Raw genomic sequence first — 25,355 nt, 5'->3', positions numbered from 1 at the left:
TAAGGCTTTTGCCAGGGCTAAAGCAGCAAAATCTACCAAAACCGTGCCTGCTAAGACCCCCTCTCACAGGCCTAGCTCTAGTTCTCAAATGCTTAGTCTAGCAGAGGATCTCATTTCTTTGATCCGGGGATCCCAACCTCACCCTGACAGGGCCTCTCAGCCACCTCCAGAGAAGAGGCCTAGAGCAGAGCCCTCTGAGCCAGTTTCTTCAGATTACTCCTCTGATGATTCAGATAATACAAACCCTCCAGAGGGCCCTTATTCTCCTTATGAGGACTCTGATGCAGAAGACTCCATTCCTTCTGCCTCTCCGCCTGAGGAATTTTCTTTTGGGGAAACCTTGCATGCTATGAGGGAACAATTTCAATGGCAGGGCCAGGATTTTTCAGACTCTAGGAAAAGGCTTAGGACCTTTTTGCATTTGCCACAGCATAGGCCTTTAGCCATTCCTCCAGTACTTACTGTTGTGGATGATGCATTTAATGATGCTTGTACTACTCCTGATTCTCTTCCTCCGGCCCCTGCTAAGCCCGACAGGTACTACAGGGTTCGGACACACATTATCATTTGTATAAGGCTCCTTTGCAGATCCTGAAACTATCTCCCAGGGACCCAAGGCTGTAGCAGCTACCTCTGCCAAAACCCTCCCTCTGAAAGGGAATCTAGGGCCTTAGAGAGATGGGGTAAAAAAGTTTACACTTCTGCTACTCTTTCGGCTAGGGCCTTAAACTGTCAATTCCACATGATTCAGTATCAGGAATTTATGTTAGATCAGTTAACTAAAAAACTGTCCTCGTCTGAACCATTAGACAAAAAATCTGTTCAAGAAATGGTACATAACATTCAGCAGGTCAGTAATCATTCCTTAAAATGCGGCTATGATGCACTGGAGGCTTCCTTTAGATCAGCTATGACTGGTACAATGATCAGAAGACATGCATGGTTAAAAGAGCAGTCCTTACCGGACCATGTTAAATCAAAGCTCCTAGATGCTCCCATGGATAAGCTCAATTTGTTTGGCTCCCCTGCACAGCAGGTGCTGAAGAAGGTGGAAGAGAAAGCAAAATCTGTCCAGACAGTCAAGGATTTCTTACAGGTCCAGCCTCCAAGGTTTAGTAGGAACTGGCCTTCCAAGAATTGGTCCTTTCCAGACACCTCCAGAGCTCAGAGAGGCAGGAATAGGTGCCCAAGAGGCAGGGGTCAATCCAGAGGTGCCTACAGGGGACGTCAGTGGCAACCTAACAACCAGAGAAGTACTGCCACAGATCCAGCCACTACCACTTCCACAGGACAATCACAGTGACTTGGCTCTGAGACCGCCTACCAGGGAACAACTAGAAGCACCCTTAGGCGGGAAGCTAGCCTTATTTTCAGTAAACTGGCATCACATCACAAGAGACAAATGGATTTTACAGACAATAGACCAAGGTTACAGGTTTCACTTCCATACTCTACCAAGGAAGAGAGGAATGCCAAACCTACCTCCAAATCAAAAGACAAAAGCTCTAGAACAAATACACCACTTACTAAGGATGAGAGCTATAGAAAGGGTACCGTCTATGGAACAAGGGCAAGGATTTTACTCCAGACTTTTCCTGGTGCCAAGAAAAGAAAACCAATGGAGACCTATTCTCGACCTGTCTGCTCTAAACACATACCTCATTGTTCCAAAATTCAAAATGCTGACCCTACAGCAGCTTCTTCCCATGCTGGGCAAGGAGTCTTGGCTGGTAACTCTAGATCTCAAGGAGGCATACCTGCACGTCCCCATACGACCAAATTGCAGAAGCTACCTCAGATTTCTTGCAGGATCAGAGCATTATCAATTCTCAGCATTGCCCTTTGGCTTATCTACTGCGCCCAGAGTATTCACGAAATGCCTGGCATCAGTAATTGCTCATTGCAGGCTTCAGGGAATTCAAATTTACCCTTACCTGGACGACTGCCTGTTACAAGCGGACAACAAAAACAAATTAGCAAGAGATTTGAAAAAGGTCATTCATCTACTGCAAGCCCTGGGATACACAGTCAATATAAAAAAGTCAAGGCTGATACCATCCCAAAGGATAACTTTCTTGGGTGCAGAGCTGGACACATCAAATCAAATGGCATCCCTCACAGCAGAAAAACAGAAGCACCTTCCTCTCTATTTCATGGCATTAACAAAGCAGAACCAGCTATCAGCAAGGAAAGTCCTGCAAGCCCTGGGTTACATGGCATCCTGCATAATATTGATTCCACATGCCAGACTACATATGAGAAAGTTACAATGGTACCTAAGGAATTTATGGTCTCAGCACAAGCACAGCCTAGAAACCCAAATTCCAATAATTCCATGCCTGAAGCAAGAATTCCAATGGTGGGCTCAGGCCTGTCAATCGAACAAAGGGCTGCCCTTCCACAGCACTCAACCAAGCCAGACTATCACAACGGACGCCTCAGACCTCGGTTGGGGGGCACACATGCTGGACAGGTGCATTCAAGGCTTATGGACTCAAGACCAGCTGAACCTACACATAAATCAAAAGGAGATGCTGGCAGTAAAACTGGCAATTCAGACATTCATACCATTTCTTCGACAGGGTCAATTGCTGATAAGGACGGACAACACCACAGTTATGTGGTACATCAACAAACAGGGAGGCACACATTCATACCCTCTATGCCGGATGGCAATGGACCTCTGGAATGTGGCCCTGAGCTTCAACATTCAGTTACAAGCAATATTTGTACCAGGAAAAGAAAATATACTAGCAGACATCCTAAGCAGAACTACCACGGATGCCCACGAATGGATGCTGCATCCAGACATCTTCAAATCCATTGCAGGGAAATGGGGACTACCAAAAATAGACTTATTTGCATCCCCACACAACCACCAATTGAAAAAATTCTGCACGAGGACATACCACCCACTTGCTTGGAAGGTGGACTCCCTATCTTTCAGTTGGAAAAACCTGACAGCATATGCATTCCCACCTCTTCCTTTGATGCACAAGGTGCTATTGAAGATCAAAGAAGACCGTCCAAGGATCATCCTGATAGCTCCAAACTGGCCGAGGCAGCATTGGTACCCATTACTGAGGAGCATGTCTCGGGAACAAATATGGCCTCTGCCCCTAGTTCCCTTACTGTTAACACAGAACAACTTCAAAACCATGCATCCAAACCTAAAAACACTGCAGCTGGCTGCCTGGAACATTGCATAAGACAAAATAACCCAGATTTATCTCAAAGGGTTAAAGACATTATCTTGGAGGCTCGCAGGCCCTCAACAAGGAAAACTTACTCAGCAAAATGGAAAAGATATCTCATTTGGAGTGCAGCGAAAGGAGTAGATGTGTCACTGGCAAACATAGCTAACATCCTGGAATACTTGGCAGAGCTTTTCCACAATGGCCTGTCCTATTCTTCCATTAAGATTCATGCATCAGCTATTTCAGCAGAATACAGCTTGGATCCTCCTGTCTTCTCACATCCTCTACTCAGGCAGTTTCTGAGAGGAATTAAAAATGTAAAACCACCAAGGAAGCCACCATTGCCCGCATGGGACTTGAACTTTGTGCTAGAAAAGTTGACACTCCCTCCTTTTGAGCCAGCAGCAACAGCAGAATTACAGTACTTATCATGGAAAACTGCTTTCCTGCTTGCAATCACTTCAGCAAGAAGGGTTTCTGAATTACAGGCATTAATGGCAGTACAGCCCTTCCTTATCTTCCATCAAGATAGAGTGTCCATGAGAACTAATCCTACTTTTATGCCAAAGGTGGTCTCCAGGGTATCTTTAAACCAAGTTATCCACCTGCCTACATTCTTCCCCAACCCACAGAACAGGGGAGAAAGACTATTGCATACCTTGGATGTACATAGGCAATTGCGCTACTACCTGGACAGAACCAAGAGCAATAGAAAAACTGACCAGCTACTGGTAGCATATGCAACAGGAATGGAAGGAAAAGCAATTTCAAAACAGACAATCTCAAAATGGATAGGAAATTGCATTAGATTTTGTTACTCTTACCATGGAAAGATAACTCCAGAAAACATCAGACCTCACTCCACAAGGGCTACAGCCACTACTACAGCTTTCTTACGAGGAGTGGCTACCAAAGACATTTTAGAGGCTGCTACTTGGAGCTCCATGCATACATTTGCCAAGCATTATAATCTACCTTTATACTCCAGATCCCGAGCAGGTTTTGCCACTGCTGTTTTGCAAGGGATCTTAACTACACCATAAACTCTTAGTGCCTCCTCCCCCAGTTTGGCTATGGTATTCTACCCATTTGTTAGGACTGCAGATGCATCCTTGAAGGACATAGTACAGTTTTGTACCTACCATAAATGTAGATGTCCGAGAGGTATGCATCTGCAGTCAGGATTACCCACCCTCCTTCCCCTCTGTGGTACTCCTAGGGTATTTGCCCATCTTGTAGCTAGCTGGGGGAATCTATTATGGTGTATTTGTTTGTATATATGTATATACATGTTTATTTCTATCTGCTCTCTATTGTTTGGAAACATTTGCATTTATCCAAATTTAGCCTTCCTAGAGGGCACCTGGCATCTGGGGCAAGAAACACTGAGGAAAATGGCGTCGGCTGATGCCTTTATACCCGCTGAACTGCAGCTATGACGTCGGGTGAAGTGACATCAGCCAAGGCCAGACCCAGACTTTGGAATCCGGCCGACCGAAGGGCTGCCTGAGGCCAGGACAACCCATTTGTTAGGACTGCAGATGCATACCTCTCGGACATCTACATTTATGGTAGGTACAAAACTGTACTTTTGCCCCAGTGTGACATGCATAATTTTAGATTGTCTGGCCTCTGGCTGTGTACAGGAGCTTATCCAGTACTAGCCAAGAAAGTTCCCCCTTTTTGTGGGTCACAGATGTTCCACCTCGAGCCTTGATCATCATTTTGATCCCTCATTCCTGTTGGAATTCTTAGTAAGAGAGTTTGAAGTTATTGGAGGCTGATAGACTTTAATTTGGCATAGTTGCTCTGTTGTGTGGAAGTGTTTTTTATTTCCTTTTGCATAGCAAGTATTCTTTGCCATATCTGTTAGTTTGTATTTAAATTCTGATTTACCTTAGATGACTGTTCAGTTTGGTATGCTTATTCTAGAGTCCATATAAGGTTTAGGATTCTGTGCAACTCATAAGTTTCTAGAAGGTGCAGATGTTGCCAAGCATTGGCTGATTATAAAACAAAGTTCATCCCTGTCCATATTCAAGTGCAGCTTGGATCTATGTATGGAAACCAGTTCCCCAGGATTGCCCCCTGTACTAGTAAAGAACAGTGGTATCTTCTAAATGCTTTATCCCATGCATGTGTTCCCTCAAATTATCTCTGGTATGATCCCAGTTATTTTCATTAGGAGCAATATATAATTGATGATGGGATGGGGTACAGCCTATCGGTAACCAAATGATAGGTTATTTTGAGTACAAAAAGGGAAGTTAGCAAGGTTTAAAGTACCCCACATGACAGCTAGCCTAGTTACCTGCCTATGAACCATTTCATTAAAGAGGTTCTTCATCTTTACCCAACTTTGAAAAACCCTTCTATTCCTTGGTATTTAAACTTCATGATTGACAGGCTTGCAGCCCCCCTTTCAAAACTGGCCAATTCAGTCAGTTTGGAGGTTGCTTTCTGAAAATACTGTTCTTTGTGGCAGTCACTATATTTTACAGACTCTCCAAACTGCATGTTGTTATTTGTGGTGAATTCCATGTCATCTTTCACAAGGATTAGATGTTTCTTGTGTTTGCTGGGAACTCTGGTCTTTCTCCAAGACCAGGTGTTCCTTGCGTAAACCCTTGCTTTCTTCCAAAAGGGGTTTCAGAGTTGTCCTTAAAATTATATTCATGTTTTCCTTTACTTTCCTTCACAGAAGGATACTCCAGAGCAGAGTAAGTCATCCCTAATACGTCTGTTGCAGTCTTCATTGAATGTAGCATATGATTTCAGATAGAGCAGTATTTGTTGTTTTCATTCCAGGTAGAGATGAGCATGCACATGGAACATGCATCCTGATTCTGGAATAATCAGATTAGGCTGCACATTTCCAAGTAGATGGCTGACTGCATTGTTTTTTTTTTTTTTTTTTTACCTTAAAGCGGTAAACTGAAGTTGGAAAGTGTTGCAGTTTAAGGCCATCCACTTTTCTTCAGAAAAATTTCCTTAACATGTATTTTTTTTTTTACTGTGACTACTTGGTCATCACTCCAGACTTTATGAAGCATTATTCATTGTACTATGATTTTTTTGAGCTCGTCCTTCATTAGCGCCTCAGTGTTTCACAATTGTCCAGTTAAGTGTAGTTGAGATTCATTCCAGCAGTTAACCACTGTATCCACTGTAAAAGGCCTCCAAGGTTAGACATGACAGGTGTGTACTCACAGGTTTGTGTAGATGTCTTTTCTAGACTGTGGGTGTGTACGAGTCTTGTAAGATGTTGGTGTATAGATGTGTTTGTATTATGTATTGTGCTGTTTCTTGTTTTAAGTTTCTGCATACCCTACGGGTGATGATGAATTGAGCGGTATGGGTTGAGTCCATCCTAATAATCTATTGTGTATCATTTTGGGTACATCTGAAAGTTCAGAAGAGTTCAAAGCTGTGGATAACAGTAGGGGAAATTCTAAGCTTCCCCTCTATAGAAAGGTTTCATGGTACTGCGAGCACGTCTCCGTTATGTCCTAGGACTACGTGACTGTTGCTATAAGGATGGCACTTAGCAATAGGTAACATTGGTAAGTTTAAGCTACAAGGCATTCGGGATTCATGCATTTCTCATGTAATTGTTTGTGACTAGGATGTTTGATACATTTACTAATTTCTGTCTTTAGCTTGATTTGAAGGTAGTCTGGCCCATGTTCTTGTTCTTTGCTCAAGCTGTGCAGTTTCCTATGATGTGTCATGCTGAGAGTATACTGGGTGGGATGGAAGCAGCTGACCAGTTTTGGTTGCTTGGAGCCTCCAGGCTTTACTGCTCGTTTTGCTTTTACTGAACAGCTGGGAGTGATTAATGCAAGTGTTTGTCTTCTGTCTGGGCACTGTATCAGAAAGGATGGTTGTTCGGGATTAGCAGCTTCTGCTTCAGGAATAAAAAATATAACTGCCCTTTCCATGTATACCATTGAATCCCTTCAGGGTGAAGTGCATTCATGTCTGGGAAAAGTTGTGTGCTCTCACTGCCATTAAGAAGATAATTTACATGGTAGACTGATATCTGCTGTGAAAAGTGGGATTCTATGACTGTACTTTTGATGTGAAAGAATTCCTGTGTTCGCTTTCTGCAGTGGAGGTAGCCTATATTCACTAGCCAGTCTTGTGCATTTTATTATTTTGTACCAGTTGCTAAACTGCATTCTGCTTCCATTTTAAATGGTATGTATTATTTTGCTTCTGTACTGTATGGATTTTCCTGTTTAAAATCTGCACCATATTGGGCAGGTCTTAATTGCGATAACTAGCTTCTAAAGCAAATGTGAACAGAAATTATTCCTGAATAATTTTTTCAGAGGTTGATACAGGGCAGTGATTTCAAATAGACTGAGTAATGCACTAGGTAACCTGTGTTTCAGTGCTATCACCCACAATGCGTATTGTACAACTCTGAAAAAGTCACTTTACTGCTGTCTTGAGGTAGTAAGTCATATCTGGAAACAAGGTTTAGCTTAGCATTTTCCATCTTAGCAGCTCTGACTTCACCTTTTCGGTGAAATCCCTTTAGACTTTTCCTTTGCTAAGTCATTTAAGTTAGAATGTTACTTCCATTATTTTGCTTTGGGCCTTTTCATTCTAGTCCAAACTATCCTTGAAGTAAATTGTTTGGCACTTTTTTGCTAGATGATACAATGGAGCCTGCCCCTCTGAAAAAATAAATACATCATTGATGGATAATGTAGTCCGTGTAGAGAGACAGCTCATTTAACTGTGACCATGGTTAAGCGATGAGGTTTATACCATACCATATGAAGAAGGATGGAAAAAATAGTGTCATTTAGAACACCATGGAGAGAGAAGGTGATTCATTTTTTTGTTCGTAGAAAACAAAATTTGAGTGCAGAAGCAGGCTAAAAAAAGAAGTAAATGAATGGTAAGCAGGGAAGCTTTTCATGAACAGAATATTTCTTTTCAGGTGGCTTAGATAATCAGTCAGTTCTTGATAGTCGTCATTTTCACTGCTGTAGTAGTAGTTTTTTGGCTGTATGTCTTGTATCCTGCCTTTGACACAACAACCAGCCAGCTGGACAAACCTATGGCTGCTTCCTGCACCATCACTCTCTTTTTTCTGATTGATCAGCCCAGTGGAGGGAAGTCAGCAGGCGGAATGAAACAAAAAGTACTTTTTTGCTTCTTTGAAATGAAGCAGGTCTGAGGTTCCATAAGAGCAGCAGGCAACCTTGTAACTTAATTTCTGGCAGGTAAGTCCCCACAGAGGAACACTTTCACATATAATTTGTTGCCCTTTAAAAAACAAGATATCACTTCTTTGGTAATTTAAGGTAGTAGTTTCCCTTAAGAAACTTGGTATTTTTCATAGTGTTGGTTTTCCCGTCATGCACTGCTATTTTTGGCAGAGTGCTTTGGGGAATATTTTATTATGTAAGTGTAATATTTATGCAACAGACTCATTCTAGCACTACTTACCAGCTTTCAGTCTTTGTCCTTGGCTGCAGCATGGATACTTACTCTGGTCCTGCTAGCTGTTCTCCTACTGTACCTAAAACTAAGAGACGACGAAGAGCTCTTGCCAGAGTGAACCTGAGGGTGCTAACTGTTGCTCCTCAGACCTCTCACTTTCTTCTCCAGGCTCCTCTGGTGTAGTTCTTTCAGCCATCATGGACTGGTGGTTAGCCACTTCCTCTTCAGCTGTTCAAGTGTCCATTACAGGCATAGAAGAACCATCTTCTTTTGGCCAGGGAGACACCCTAGGGAATGCTTCTTAGGGTAACGAGAGAGAGAGAGACCGCAAATAAATAGGGCTGAACTGCCATCTTCTAGTCTGTCTTCAGTCAGGGTGTTGCATGCAAAGAAAAAACAAGTTAGACATTGTTCATCTGAAGACTTGGTGTCTGTTAGAAAGAAGATTTTCTTACCTAAGCCAAGGAATTATTACAAGCTGTTAATCCTGGTGCTCAGAAATCCTTACCCGAGGGCTGTATCACTAAAGAAATTCCTGAGGAAAACCTGTCTGTGGATATTGACCTACAGGGACAGATCAAAGATGTCATGACTCAGCAGCCTGTAGAGGCTCAACTGCCTACTGTGCATTCCATATCTAACATCTTCTTGAGGCGCTGTCCAGTGCAACCTGCAGGACATCACACATAACAGGTAGTGGCATTGCTATGCATTTTCATGCCTGGATGTGCTTATGCAGTTTTGTGGACCACTTCTAAGTGTCCTTTGTTAATGCACCCTTTGACGATTCCGCCTTTTTTGACCCTAATGGTATGTTTTTTTGTTTTTTTTTTTAGCTATTGTATAAACAATGTTTTTTTATATCAATTGTTCTTAATAATTCGTGCTTTAAATTATTTTTTAATTATGTGCATTGACACCCTATAGGTTGATTCATTTTGGCATGTGAATGTTATTTTGCTATTTAAAATGGTTCACTTAATGAAGCATTTAGTTCTGATGACATCCTAATGTTGCTTTGAATGGACGAAAGCTCTTAACTTATCTTCTTAATAAACGAGTGGTACACTAAGTTACTTATGGCTGTTCCTGCTTTGTTGCTAGTCATTTTGGGCATTTGTTTTTCTGTTAATACTGATACAGCATCTGCAGTACTTTGAAGACAGTTTATACGTTGATGAGCAACTTATTTCCAGCAGATTAATAAGAAACAGAAATGTCTGGAGTTGCAGACTTGCCATATCCATGTATGTGACTGAGTGGAATGCCCATATGAATGGGATCTGCAGATGTGGGAAGGACACTCTGAAACTGCAGCTTGATGATACTATGAAATTCCAGCATCATTTCTGTTTAGTTTTTTTTTTTTTTTTTTTCAGCCATAGTAGTAAATCTAACAGATTGTACTTTAAACAGGAAAATTCCATTTAACAGAAGCATCGCAAGGTATATCTGTCCTTGTGAAGCAAAAGTTCTAGACTTAATGTTGGATCAGTGTTAATGTTTAAGATGTCACAGTTTTATGTAGGGCGGATCATTCTCAATTTAGATTTTTTTTGTTTTTGTAAATGGATCTGAATTTTGTTCAGGATGACATTTACAATCTCAATTACAACACAACTAAACATCAGCACCATTACATCCACACTCGTAATCTCAGCAACTTCAACCCCTCTAACTTTTCAAACACTCTTAAACACATAACTGGCAAATTCTAAATACTCTTCCCCTTGACAACGCAGTAGAACATTTCAACTCCACTTTCCTAAAAATTCTCAACTCCCAAGCCCCTCCAAGAAACAAATGAGTCAAAACTAATTCTGCTCCATGGCTCTCCAAAGAAACCAAACAAATCATGAATTGTAGGGACAAACAGTGGAAGCTCTACCAGAAGAATAATATACCTTCCACCCTGCTTCAATACACACAACTTCGCAACCAAGCAAAAAAACTAATCATCTCTGACAAAAAAAACTATTATAATAAACTTCAGTCTAACAATAACGTAAACCCAAAACAATTCTGGAAATCTATTAATTCCCTACTCCTCCCAGGATCCAGGAATAATCCCTGCCCTGACCCTAGCATAACTGACTCAGAACTCAGCTCTCTCTTTAACACATTTTTTACTGACTCTATAGCTAATCTTACCAAATCTTTCCCAGACAACAATCCTTCCTACTCTCATTCCTCTTCTCCCTCCTACCCTCCTCACTCCCCTCCTAATTTCAATCTCAAACCTGTTCCAACTACTTTTATAAAGAGACTCCTCACTAAACTAAAGCCTTGCTCAAATGCCCCTGACAACATACCCTCCTCCTTCCTCAAAGCTGCTGCTGAAGGTATTGCCATCCCTATCAGCATCCTAATCAATAGATCTTTAAAAGAATCTTACGTACCCAAAGTCTGGTGTGCTGCCTTCATCCTTCCTCTTCATAAAGGAGGCAAAAACACTAATATCTCCAACTTCCGCCCAATCGCCCTTCTTTCACCTATATCAAAAATTCTTGAAAAATGTGTCCACCACCAACTTATGCCTTTCTTAACCCAAAATAACCTCATAACTCCCACCCAGCATGGTTTCCGCCCTGGCCACAGCACCATTACCGCCTTACTATCCTTCTTAGATACAGTAAATAGGGCCCGAGACTCCGGCTTACTAGTATCCTCAACACTACTAGATCTTTCTAAAGCCTTCGACACTATCTCCCACAATCACCTACTCTGTCATCTCTCTAACCTTCATCTTTCCCCTGAAACCCTCTCCTGGTTCTCCAGCTACCTGTCTGACAGATCACAAGCTGTCAGATGGAATAACTCTACCTCCTCATTCCTGCCCACTCCCACCGGTGTTCCCCAGGGATCCATCCTTGGACCCATGCTTTTCAACATATTCATAAATAACCTTCACTCTGTCATCCCTGACACAACAGTTATCCAATACGCTGATGACTCCACCTTAGTTTGCTCCGCTGCCAACTTGCCAGAATTACTGTCAAAAACTCAAATAGCTTTTTCTACTACTGAGAACTGGATGCACTGCAACCATCTCTCTCTCAACTCTAATAAATCTAAAATACTTCTCTTCCCACCCACCAGGGCCTACTCCTTCGACAAAAATGCTTTCAAAGTCCTTAGCCAAAACAACACTGCCATAGAAGTGGTTCCTTCTGCAAAACTCCTAGGTATCACCATAGATGACTACCTCAAATTTGATATCCACGTACAACAAAACATCAAGAAAACCCACCAAAAACTTGGTATGCTCTACAGGAATAACCGCTTTCTCTCCAACTCCTCCAGGCATACTTTAGCAACTACCTATCTCCTTCCTTCCTTACTATATGGAGCCCCTCTTCTAACTAACCTGTCTTCTTCCCTCACCTCTAAACTTGAAACTTGCTACAATAAAATCTCCAAATTCGCAACCAAATCCAAAACCTGTACTCACCACTGCCTCTCCCTACAATCATTGAACTGGCTGGAACTCCCTAACTACCTCGACTACCTCCAACTTACCACTGCTCACAAATTAATATTTTTTCCTAATAAGTGCCCAGCTCTAACAAACATCCTTCCCCCTTATATTCCAACCAGATCCCTGAGATCTGAACATCAAAATTTCATCGCTATTCATAAACCCAAACGCCCTGCAGGCCAACTCCTTCTCTCTTTCATAGTAGGCAAAAAATGGAACTCTCTTCCTCCCTCACTTAGGACAATACCTTACCCAGAATCTTTCAAAACTCAACTTTTCTCATTTCTATCCTCCAAACGCAAATGCTCCTGCTTTCACCCTACATAAATACAAATACATTTCCCCATAGAGCCTACTAAACTCCTGATGCAAACTTCACTACGTCCTCTCCTTTTCTATTTACCTTACTCAAACTTATTCCATCACCTTCTGTTCTTTCAATTTCTCTCTCAACTCTTAGCATGTATATAACACAACTGTCCAGTAATCACTGATGCCTATTTCTTGACAATTGATTCCTATTGCTCTGAATGTATAAACCTGCAACTTTGTCTCATTGCTTGTACAATGACAATTTATTATTTTACTATACCTGTTTTGCATGAATTCATACTTGTATTTTTACCTCTGTATTTGAAATTTCTTTTTGTAACCTCTTATTGTGTGTAGTGTGTGTTTTTTTTTTTTTTGTGGAGCTTTTCTCCCCGGGCCTCCACTGAAAATGGGCACTTTCTGGCCCAGTGGACTTCCCCGGTAATCGAACTGAAATAAATAAAAATAAATAAATAAGTAAAATGGCGCAATGGTGCAGCAGTAGCATTGTCGCCTCACAGCAAGAGGTTCTCTGGTTCGATTTTCGGCTGGGGTGCCTTCTGTGCAGAGTCTGCGTGTCCTCCCTGCATTTGTGAGGGTTTCCTTCGGGTGCTCCGTTTTCCTCCCACATTACAAAGACATGCGTCTGAAGTATTTCTCCTCGGGCCTCCTCTGAAAATTGGCTCGTTCCAAGTCAGACTTTCCCGGTTAACAAATGTTAAATAAATAAAAAAATAAAACAAAAAAAACATATATTATGCAAAATGAACTTATTTCTGTCTTGTTTTGTCTCCGTGTTTATTCAGTCCCCACGTGCAATTAAACAGAGTCCTAGCTTAATGAATGCGAGTCTGATGGAGTTTGGGCATTTGGGGGGGATATGCTTAATTATGACCTTTGTACATCACTCTTTATTTGTATTTGTTAAGTGCATAGGTTTAAATACAAAAAAATGAGAATAGATACATGCTCCTGATGTTTGTATTTGTAAAGTGCATAGGTTTAAATACAAAAAAATGAGAATAGATGCATGCTCCTGAAATAAGTTTGTAGGATATTTGCTGCATGAACTGAAAATACATTTAATGAATTTTAATAAAAATTAAAGAAACACTTTTCAAATTGCACTGCTAGATTTTAGCCTGCTACTGGTGCTGTCTTTCTTTTCATTGCTTTATGAACTATTTTTCTCATCCTGTTTGAGTATTCCCTTCAGTGCCCCTGTATTTGTTCCTTGCTTTTTTCCCTGCGTCAGTTCTTGATAGTGTGAACACTAATTAAGGAGTACTGTGGTCATGTCACTAGGCTGCTTGTCAGTATTAAGTCTGTCTTGTTCAAACGTGACTGTAACTGTTGCTACTCTGTGTATTTTTGGGGATGAGTGAGGCGTATGTCACTAAATTTCTGAATGCTTTTAAGTAGGGGCTGCATTGAATATATGTTATAACCATATGACAGTGAGCTGCAACCAGAACTGCTTTCTCTGTGCATGTGGGAGTGTTTAATTATCATTCACTGTTTTGTGCATGGTTGTCAACATCTTGTGTTAATGAAGAATGGATACTGTGTGTTGTACTTGCAATGACAGTGTTACAGCACCACGTTTTTCTCCTTTTAGGTGTGATGTGTGTTCCATTACTTTTCGTACTCACCGTGGATTGCTCTGTCATAATTCAAAAGTCCACAGGCTTATCCCAGTGGATCCTTTAGGAAGACCTTTCATTCAGAACAACCCCTCTGTTCCGGCTGGGTTTCAAGATTTAGCATTCGCAGACTTCTCAAGCACCAAGTTTTCTCTGACTTGTCAGGTATGGTCATGAGTATGTTTTGATTTTTAATCATGCAGATACATATGCACACAATTACAAATTACATGTTCTCATGTGTGTGCGTATGCTCACACACACACACACACACACACACACACACACACACACACACAATCTTGTATCCCAGTTTTTCCCTTTGTTTTTTTTTTTTGCCCTTTGACATAGTTTATACTTCGATCATTTGTTTCTTTGACTTGTGCTCACAGGTATGAGATAGAAGCATGTTTGGTGTTTTATCTGTAGTTTTTAAATAACAGTTAGTTTAGCTATGTCACTGCTGTTTAGTTCTGTGGCTGCACAGACTGGATCATGAAAGAAGATGACAGAGTACCAAAGGTCTAAAAAGTGAGCAGGGTTGCACTTTTTTGGGAAGGGGTAAACTGTGTTAACTAAAATTCAGAAATGAGCTTCAGTAATGGAAGTGACAGCAGGTAATAATGTGACGCAGTACAGAATAAATATTTGCTATATGTGACACAGAGGTGTTGAGTTGAAAGATATGGAGCTAGTTTAACAGTGCACTGTTTTTAACTGTAGGTAATGTAGGATTTGCCTTCAGCTGATGCTGTTTAGGTAACATTCAAGTGACCAAACAAAGGCAGTCATGGATATATATGCCATGAACAAAGCCAGTAATATTTAAACCTCAATTGTCCACACCAAAGCAGGGTATGTTACTATTTTACAGTGCCATTATAGGAAATAAAATAAACAGGCAAACCGAGCTAACTGCTAGAGTAAAATAGATGAATAATAAAAAATAAATTATTCAAGTACACATTAAACAGTAAGCTGTTTTGTCTCTTATGAAGACTTCAGACTGAATAATGCTATCTAAAAACTCCACTTATACAATGGAGAATGAATCACATGACACACATAAATCATTAGTGTTTTAGCCCCTTCTTTTCAAATAGGCTACAAAATCTTCACTGTTAAGTCCAGGTGGATAGCATGCATTTAATCCAAGTTTTCCATAGATATTCATACCACCCCAGTTGTTCTTCCACTTTGAACATTTTGTCAAACCCTTTGACCTCATCCAAAACTAAAATTTTAAAGTCTGCTTTGCACCTGCCAATTTATAATGCTTCCCAAGTGCATTTCTTTCATCCCCCACCAACACTGTTTGTTTAGGCTCATACATTCTCTTGTGGTGCAACCCACACAGAAGGACATACAGGAAATACAAACCACTAAATATACAACAATTTTAGATTTGCATGTATAACGTCCCTTAAAAGTGATAATATAATTATTGATATATATGACCTTTTCATTAGTAAATAATCACATAAACTGCAGTTCAAGCATTTGAACATACCTGGTTTTGCATATTGAATTCCTTTTGTACAAAAAACAGGTGTTCACCTACTGCTCTATAAATCTCAGGGCAACTTTTCATAATTTTCTAGTTGTTTGATATAATATTGCTTATTTGCTTAGACTACAGTAAGAGATTCATTAGTTTTTTAACATTCAAAATTTTTAAAGACTAAATGCCTAGGACGTAAACATATACATATTTTTTTTTTTGGGGGGGGGGGGTAAACTTTTTTAGTACAGATTTATTATGCTAGAAATCCTGACCTATTACTACACATGAAAGAGCTAACTGGCTGCCCATTAGAAACTGACATACACATGAATTTCCTGTCCCATGTCAATGACAAACCCTTCATCTATTAATATTAGGTAGGAGACATCACGCATACACTTCTTAGACTTATGTTTAGTGTTTCATCAGCATCGGAGGTATTCCAAAGAGATGTTGCATATGCGGAATAAGGCGAAGTCCCAAAATTGGAAAAACTCCCCATATCAGCCTCAACAAAAGGTTGAGATCCCTCATCGAATCCTCTAAAGCTAGCTATGAAAACAGAATTGCAGTAGATAGTAAAGATAACCACAAGGCCTTCTATAGTTATGTAAAGAATCTCCATGGCAATACTGAGATTTGCTCTGAGCTACTGCACAATGGTACCTCCTATACAAAGCCAACAGATATTGCCAGTATACTGGCCGACAGATTCGGTGCTAACTTAACCCCCCCCCCCCACAAAGGACCAATCACAATACCAATAGTTTCCCAGGCACCCAATATTACTGCTGCACAGGTTAAAACAACACTGTCCAAGGCCAAAAATACAGCTTCTGTGGGACCTGACAATATCCCTGGCTGTGTTCTACATGAACTACAGAGTGAACTGGCACCTCACCTGTGTGCCCTGTTCAATCACAGCGTCACCTCAGGCTTTGTCCCTACTGAATGGCGCACTGCAACAGTCATCCCTCTCCACAAAGGAGAGACTACAGACCCCAGTAATTATCCCTCAAGTTAGCCTGATGAGTCTGCTATGCAAAGCTATGGAACGCATCATCATGGCCCTAATAAACAAGGATATAGGGAATCTCCAAACTCTGGATCCTACACAGATTGGTTTTGTGAAGGGTAGATCATGCCTGGTTATCTTGGTTGACTTGTCACCAAAGCTGTGGATGAAGGCAAGGTGGTTTATATAGCCTACCTTGATCTGGCCAAGGCCTTTGATACCATTCCCCACTCAGGAATCATAGAAAAACTCACTAAGCTAGGCATCAACCCCCTGTTTACCACTAGGTGAGTTGCAAACTGGCTCACAGATAGAACCCACAGTGTGAAAGTAGCTGATTCCCAAGTCAGACTGCCGACCAGTCACGAGTGGAGTCCCACAGGGTTCGGTCCTGGGTCCTCTCCTGTTTGGTATCTACTTCTCTGAAGTCCAGGCCAACACGAAGGGACTCTGGCTGACAAAGTTCGTAAACTATTGCAAGATGGGAGCTATTATTTACTCCCCACATGATGCTGACATCCTACAGAAAGGCCTCAATGACACCAACGACTGGTGTCAGAACCATGGCCTTAAGCTCAATGCCAAAAAATGCGTTGTTGTCCCCCTTGGGAAAAACCTGGTTCCCTTGAATTAACCACATTGATAGTAATCCACTGAACACAGAAGGCGTTATAAGAGATCTGAGAATGCAGGTTGACAGCAACCTCTCTTTTGACCACCACCTTGCCACTGTGGTCAGAAAGTCCTATGTGGCACATCTCATTACTAAGGGTTTTGCATCTAGGAAGAAAAGAGGTCTTTGTCTCTCTGTCTACTCTTCCCTCATTAGGCCAATCATTGAGTACAATACCCAATTTGGCATGTACGTCATTAGACACCTGCAACAACTGGAGAGGCTGCACAGTTACTTCACAAAGAGGACCCTAGGCATGAAATGCTTGTCCTATATGGACAGACTCCAAAAACTCCAACTATTCTCTGTCTCATATCGCCTACTTAGAGGCAATCTCTGCTTGACTTACAAAGCCATGTCTGACCTAGCTCTGTTAGAAATGCTACATCTAAAGAAATCCCAATCCCTCCGGACCACATGCTCCAGAGACCTCAACCTCATTACCACAGTCAACAGAACATGCTGGAGGAACAGGTTCCTAACCCAGAGACTGCCCATGCTATGGAACGGATTTCCTATACATGTCAAGCAGAGCACCTCACTGGCCCTGTTCAAGAGAAATCTTGATGAGTGAATGGGAAATAGAAAATTCACCCCGGGGATCACTCCAGTGGCTCTACTCGACAGAGGCACTAGGACCTAAGGTCAGGTGGCACGATGCCAGGGTAATCCTATGGGCTAGGCTTGTAAAGGCTCCAGGGCCATTAGCCTAGTACACACCTATGAACCTATGTAGCAGAAGGTGTAGAAGGGGTTAACATATTAATTTGTATGAGGTAAGACACATGAAAAACATTCCGGACATTCCCGGTCAACAAATGTTAAATAAATAAAAAATAAAAAAGCATGAAAATACTAATGCAGCTGTTAAATACATTAAGACAGCATAATTTTAAGTAAGAGTGACAGATTTAATATCTATAGACAATATTTGTATCTTAGAGGGATTGAAGTCTGATACAGAAAAAGTGAAACTTTGTACACATTAAAGCCAGAAGGCAAATGGGTTATTACGAAGTGTTCTGCAATTCTTAAGCTAGTTACTGGTGCATCAGTATTTATTTATTTATTTTATTTTATTTTTATTTATTTATTTATGTATGTATGTATGACATTTGTTTACTGGGAATACCTGACTGGATCACAAGAGCTCATTTTCAGTGGAGGCCCAGGAAGAAAAGCTCCATTTTACATACCCAAGTTAAAAACATCTTTGTAAGATACACAATTAGTTATTTACAGTGTTGCAGACCAAGAGGAAAATACAAATATTTCAGTGTGAAAAAGAAAAAAGATAAAATGCACTTTACAATTTTAGTTTGCAGAATAACATTTACAGTGCTTGCTAGGTCTGCGTCTATATTACATGATCGAATGCTTAGGTAATTGAACATCTAAATATCAAACTTTTAATATCGAACCCAGAAACATCAAACGGCACAGGAAAAACATCAGTCAGCCATGGGAACTTTACACCCATACTAAGTGTGGGGCTTCGCCCCCGATCCCCACGCCCCCTTAACTAAATATACCAACTCCGAGATCGCTCTGCATTAGACAAAATGGCAAAATCAACAAACTGCCAAGGAAAATCTTTCCCTGCGTTAAATTGGCTGTTCGCTGTATTTTGCTTTCAATATTACAAGTTTGATGTTTAGGTGTTTGATCACCTAAGCATTCGATCTTGTAATATAGACCCGCTAGGTATACATAATAAAGGCAGTAATAGCAGTGTTTGGAAAGTATTGCTTATAGTTTATAGATATAGAACAAAAGGGGGAAAGTGGGTAGGAGAGTTTAAGCAGGGAAAGGTTAGAAAAGGATTGTGAAATCTACTGATAAAGAATTATAAATTTCAGCTAGGAATGGAGTATGAGCAGTCAGAAGTTCTTTTAGAGAGAGTTTAAATGATAATTATTTGCTGTTCTAGAGGCCTGTAGAAGCAAATTCCATTTTTGGGTGATTGAGCAAGAGTATAGAGGCTGTTTCCAGTTGATTTTTGAGATTTCTGTATGTTGAGGCAGTTGCTTGTCATGTGAATAAAGGGGTCTGTTTGGGTGATAGGTAGGTAGTTCTATGTTGTAACTGAGTTAGCAGAGTTGCAAGTAGATGCTCGTCAGAGCTGTGATCCACAAGAGAACAATCTTGTTGCTGATGGGTCAAGTACATTTTACAAATGCAGAAAAGGAATATGCAGAGATGAAAAAGAAATGGTTAACAGTAGGATATGGATATGGATGTGGAAAATCCATTAATATGCCTGTAGTAAAGCTCTTCAGTTGGAAACAAGCCAGAAATTCTTGCAAAGATTGGAGAGAATGTTAGTCTGCAAGTTGCATTACCTGAAAGTGAGCTGTATGCCAGGCAGAGGAGTACGACATAGCAGATATGTAGCATAGAACTTGTATTGCAGAGAATCGTGATGAATTCCAAATCATTGCACCAAGGGGTTGTCTTGAGTAAAAAAAAAAAAAAAAATTAAGGAAAGAAGTTGGTGACCTTTTATTTTCAAAGAAGTAAAAAGGTGTCCACTGCTTAATATCCAAAGTGACAAAGTAGTAGTCCTCAGTTGGTGGCCTTTTATTTTCAAAGAAGTAAAAATGTGTCTACTGCTTAATATCCAAAGTGACAAAGTAGTAGTCCTCAGTCAGCCAAGAAAATGTATACTTAATGGGCGACATCATTCATGACTGGGGACAGTATAGGAATGCCAAATCATGTAGAACACGAGTCGCTATCGTAAATGAGCAGCCTGTATTTGAGTCCCGCATGTGTGAAAAATAGTGTGATTTTGAAAGAAAACCATGCATCTCTGTACTCTCCCACACCATTGCTACTTTTGTATACAAATTCCAAGAGTGCTGTACCACAGAATAAGGGGAATAGTCTGGAGTACCACAGACATAGACTTGATATACATTTTCCCTAGTATATGTATACCTGGGGTTTAACTAATCAAGTGTTATAGTTGTGGACTTTATATACTTTCATTGGGAACCAAGTGCAAACAGCCCTAAGGAAGTAGTGATAGTATACCATGCCTCTCAACCTATTGGCACATGAATTAGGGACAAAACCATAATTAATTTGGCAGGAAGCAAAGGCCCAGACTTTAGATGAAAGTGGCTAGAGTAGCCAGTTTTACATTGGCATGCATTTTCTGAAGGATATGAAGTCTGAAACTTAAATGTCTGCATTATTTGGTGATTGCAATCCTTATTTATTTGCAAGAAACCACACATTGTACTAGGGACAATCCAAACGTACGAGGCAAAAATCTGGACATTCTGGAGAGTTGAGAGGTATGTAGTATACTATGTCATATGTGGATCAGCATAGGCATAGATTATTTCCAGTCAAACAATCGGTGTGTCTTGTATGTTGGTGGTCATGCTAAGTCTCCTGAAATCAAACTGACAAACACAAGTGCAAGTATGATTAGTGTTTTGTCTGTATTCTTAGTACAAGAGATAGCTGATGTTGTGCTATTTGATAGTGGTCCACAGTACAGAGGTCAGGAATGCAAAAGATTTATGCTCAGATAGAAATTCAGTCATATAACATGCAGTCCACACTGGCCACATTTTAATAGAAGGGTGAATAGAACCATTCAGCAAGTGGAACATCTCACAAAAAATAGCAGTTCCAAAAATTCTTGGTCGTTCTCTCACAGTTTTGATATTTAGGGATACTCCATTGCATGGACTCAGCCTGTCTTCAGCTCAGTTTTTAATGGGCAGAAGGTTGAAAAGGAAAATGTCCACTTCTGCAGTGCTACTAATCCCTTCAGGTTAAAGTAAAACAAAGGAAATGCTTGAAAGCAAACAGCAGAGACAGAAAAGTTGTTATGATAGAAGCTGCATGAGACTACTGGATTTACATAGTATGAATACAAAAGCTGTGATGAACTTTGGAGACTGAAGTCAAAGTTGCTGGTAAAGCAGCTGATTTAAGACCTAGTGTTGTCTGTGGGCAAGAAATAAAGTTTTTTTAGAGTAATCACAGACAATTTGTACAAGACAAATGCATCAACATTCAAGCAGGAAGAGTAGCCAGAATTATAAGCAATCCTGTTATAGTAAAGTAAATGGTTTTAGCCTGTTCTGTTATAGTAAAATAAAGCCTGAATTGTGGAGAGAAGCTCCTCAAGTTATGTTCCCAGGAAAAGATGCAGCACAGTAAGAAGTGCCCCAAAAAGGAAGATCAGATGTCCAGAGTGGCGAGTCCTGTTAAACAATCCAGATTTGTAAGACCATTGAAGAAACCAGATAAATAAATATATGAAGAGTCGGAGTGTTAAAGATGATACTAAGAACTGAAAAATTGGATTTATTTAAAACTGTGAGTGTATGTAGAATGTTCTTATTTGATGTGAAATTTGTGTGGAGTTAAGGTTACTTTTAACATGATCATTTTTAACTTAATGCCTGCTATCTCACAGAGTTCATACGAATAATGTTCTTTATATATTTTAGACCACGAAAGAAAAGGGAGGATTGTGTTTGGGATGTATAGTTTTAAATGCTAATCCCTAGACAAAGAGTGTGTGCTTGTGAAGTACACTGTAGATACTTCTTGGCAGCTGAAACTTTATAAGGTGCCTTTATTGTATATTGAGCATTTCAACAAATCTTCAAGTTAAATGTATTAGCATTATTAAGTACAGTAGAATTTGTTGTGTCTCAGCAATAAGCTACCCCACCCTAAAGCCTCCAAACTCTACCTGTGGCATGGTTCTCCAAGAAAGACTCTTTCCTGGAATATACTTCTGACTCAGATCTACAGTATGAAGAGATGACCTATTTGGGCCAGTTATGTTCTCCACTGGGCTATGGTAGGGATGATAATACTCCTGATAACATGGTTTACACCCAAGGGTGGTAATCTAGTCTCATGGCCATTCTGCACGTCCGTAAGATGTTCAGAGACCAGACATTTTAGCCGCCTATCCCAAACAATCTAGATTGCTCTTACAGGGCACAAGATAAATACAAGTGCCTGCATTTAAATTCTTTGATTCGGGACCATCTTGTGTCAGACGCTTAGGATCCAATATTAAAGGGATGTTCTCATTCAAATTAACGACATGCAGAGGTATTCAGGATGGAACCCTGAAAGTAAAACACACCAAACTAGCCCAGACTGCCATAATGTGGTAAAGTAATTAATAAAATATAGTCATGATATATGGACACCTGTGCCATGGGTTCAGCCACATACATTGTATCAGAATGCATGCTTGTTTAAGAATTCAAGCCCTCCATAAGGATGTGAAGAGTCAATTATGCAGTGCACCCTTATGTAACAATATGCTTTTCAGTCCTCCTTCCGGGACATCCTTAAGAAGTAAAAAGAAAAAACAGTGCTTCCATTGGAACAGATTTTTCACCTTTCTCTCTCTTGTATATAGCTGAAATTACCCCACTAAACAGGGCCATTTTGTCCAAATGGTTTGGGTTGAATGCTACAAATGGAAATGAGCATTTGAAAAGGAGCAGCAGGACTGATGGGGTAACAGAAGCTGTAGCAGATAGCAACGCAGGAAAAGGGGGACCCTAGTAATGAAGGTAAGCCACAACATTGACTACCAGGCTCCTTTCCCTTCACATATTTAATTGAAAACTTCCCATCTTAAAGTATAACTAGGCTGGCCTCAACTTTGACCTTTGAGTAAACAAAGTTATATTTATAGGTTACAAAAGTGAGTTCAGGTATTTCATTCCCTTCCTATACATGTGCCCTTCTCATAGCTAAGGTCACTGTAAGCCTCTCCATTTTCCAACATCTGCTGGCAAGCAAGACTGTAACAAAGTCCCTCAAGTAAAAACAGGATAAGGGTTTCTGCTTTGCTTTTATGGTACCAAAGAAGGATTGGTCCTGGGCACCTAAGTTAGACCTTTTGCCTGGCCATTTTGCAAGTTCCACTGGGTCAATAAATTCATGATGCCTACTCTGTAAGCCCTCTTTACCAATTGATAATGAATGCCGTCTTATTGATACTGGATGTAAAGGTTACCAACCTGAGTAGCTCTATTCACAAGAACGACAGGCAGCTTCTAACGTCTTTGCTGATAACACGGGGAACAACCACTACCACTTTACCTTGATGACATTTTCTTCTCATGCACTCGAGGCATTCAGAAAGGGTCTGTAGACTTGAAAAGCATAAATGATGGCTAGCCTTGTATTAATTGTTTTCCTATACAAAATATTTGTTTTCTTCAGTTTTGAGAAAGCCTATTTTTGTTATGCCTTGCATGTCTTTTGCAGGGCTGCTAGGGCACACTTGTCAGTGATCTCTTATTCAAAAAAAAAAAAAAAATTACAGAAGATGGTACAGGCTGCTGTCCTTTTACAGCCAAATACCATGCTGATGTCCTCGTCTAGAGAGTAAACCACCCATGCTGTGGAGTTGTCCAGCTGCTGAGGAAGTCTTTCCTGAACAACAGCCATTTGCCTGCAGGTAATTTTCACATGTAATTAGTTGAACTGCAGTGTTGCTGTTCAATTTGAACATGTGCTGTTATGGTGACTATACCTTCCCTCGTGGTGCTGGTAAAGCCTCATCTCATTAATGCTTTCTGTACATGGTAACATATGCTGGTTGTGTGGTGTTCAGAGCACTACCTGTGCAGGCAGTCTACTAACCTCCTGTGATGTGGTGTAAGGAACATGCCATTCACTACCATATTATTGGCAGCAGAAAAATATTAAGCACTTTCAATTGAAAAGTTACTGCAGGTCACTATTTTAGCTTCTCAGTTAAATGTGTTTGTAATAAATTTCTGCTTCTTTTCAGAAGTTGCTCTAGCAATGCTGAGTCAGCTCCCAACTCCTGCAATATGTGACATCTGTCTGTCTGCAGTGCTGGAGATGTACGTGGGCTTGCAGAGCAAAGAGTGGCTGATATCACCCACCCAGACAGATATGCAGAAGCACATATACCATGCAGTTCAGCTGAATATGTTGACCCTGATGGTACAGTGCCTACCACTCCCAAACTGCAAGATGCATTCTCATTCCAGTACTCAAATGTCCCCGTATCCAAACGAGTTCCACCCACAAAAGCCCAAATCAAGCTTGTGACTTCCATGCCCTCCCTCCCTTACAGCTGTACAACAAGTAACATGGGCTTATTTTGAACATTAGTGCTTATTGTCATTGGGAAGGCGGGAATCATTTGTTCAGGGAGATGACTTTAGAAATTTAGGGTGAGTGGGTTCCTGTATTACTGAAAAACTGGGGGAAGGGGGACAGCATAATGACCAGAATACAATTTGATTTCTATTTTTAACCACAGTATTGTTGAGTGTAGAATTAGGCAGTGGTAGGTTCCAGGGGTTTGGGAAAGCATGGGGTTTGATGTAATATTTTGAAAGCAGCTGAGTATTTCCATTTTGCTGGTGCATTTTAAATCCAACAGTGGTGTACAATGCAGTGGAAAGGAAACATGGATTTGAAAAGGCTCCTGTTAATGTCGAAAACTGTGGAAGGGCGTTCCTGAGTAAATGGCATTCTGGGCCATGCAGCAGACATCTGTTAGGGGGTTTTGGCATGTCTGGGCACAGTGGCCCTGTTTATTTCATGGTGCTAGCCAGCATAGGGATGCAACAATATATCTAAAGTAGGTAATCTGCTTGACTGCCTGTTAATCTGCTTGATTGCTTTTGTATCACAGGTTATAGTGCTGTAAATTGCAATGTCTTTAGTGTATGCCATATTGCCAGGATGTGTATCAACCACTTATTTTGTGTATCCCTGTTCTTCCAGTTTCTTTCAGATGGAATCTTAAGCATTACACCGGGTTCCTATTAGAACACTTGAAATGTCGAATGTCATATAGTCGACATGATATGATCGACATTTCAAGAGTTCAAAGGTTAAATTGTAACGGTGCCGTACGGTGCAGAATGGGAGAATTTCCCTTTTCTGCACTGAATTGCAGTCTCGGAGTTGGTATATTTAAGTAGGGGGGGTGGGGGAGCACACCGTTAAGGTAAGTTTTTCTTTCTTTCAATCTTTCAAACTTCGGCCATATGTTATCAAACATATGGGGTTCGAAGTTTTGAAAGT

The 25,355-nt window shown here is 40.6% G+C and overlaps 1 protein-coding gene across 1 annotated transcript in view; it reads left to right on the top strand.

Moving 5' to 3' along the window:
* The window catches only part of RREB1 (ras responsive element binding protein 1), a gene marked incomplete in the record, with an annotated part of 464,399 nt that overhangs the window by 295,177 nt on the left and 143,867 nt on the right, over positions 1–25,355 (top strand). Inside the window, 1 exon segment of the mRNA XM_044064859.1 lies at positions 14,066–14,255. Within this exon segment, the coding sequence (XP_043920794.1) occupies positions 14,066–14,255 (190 nt within the window).

Source organism: Protopterus annectens, chromosome 3.part0 (genome assembly GCF_019279795.1).
Source record: "Protopterus annectens isolate FY-2018-M chromosome 3.part0, PAN1.0, whole genome shotgun sequence".
In the NCBI taxonomy this organism is placed as follows: Eukaryota; Metazoa; Chordata; order Ceratodontiformes; family Protopteridae; genus Protopterus; species Protopterus annectens.
Note: the sequence above shows the minus strand (reverse complement) of the source record. Positions and strands in the feature narration are given on the sequence as shown.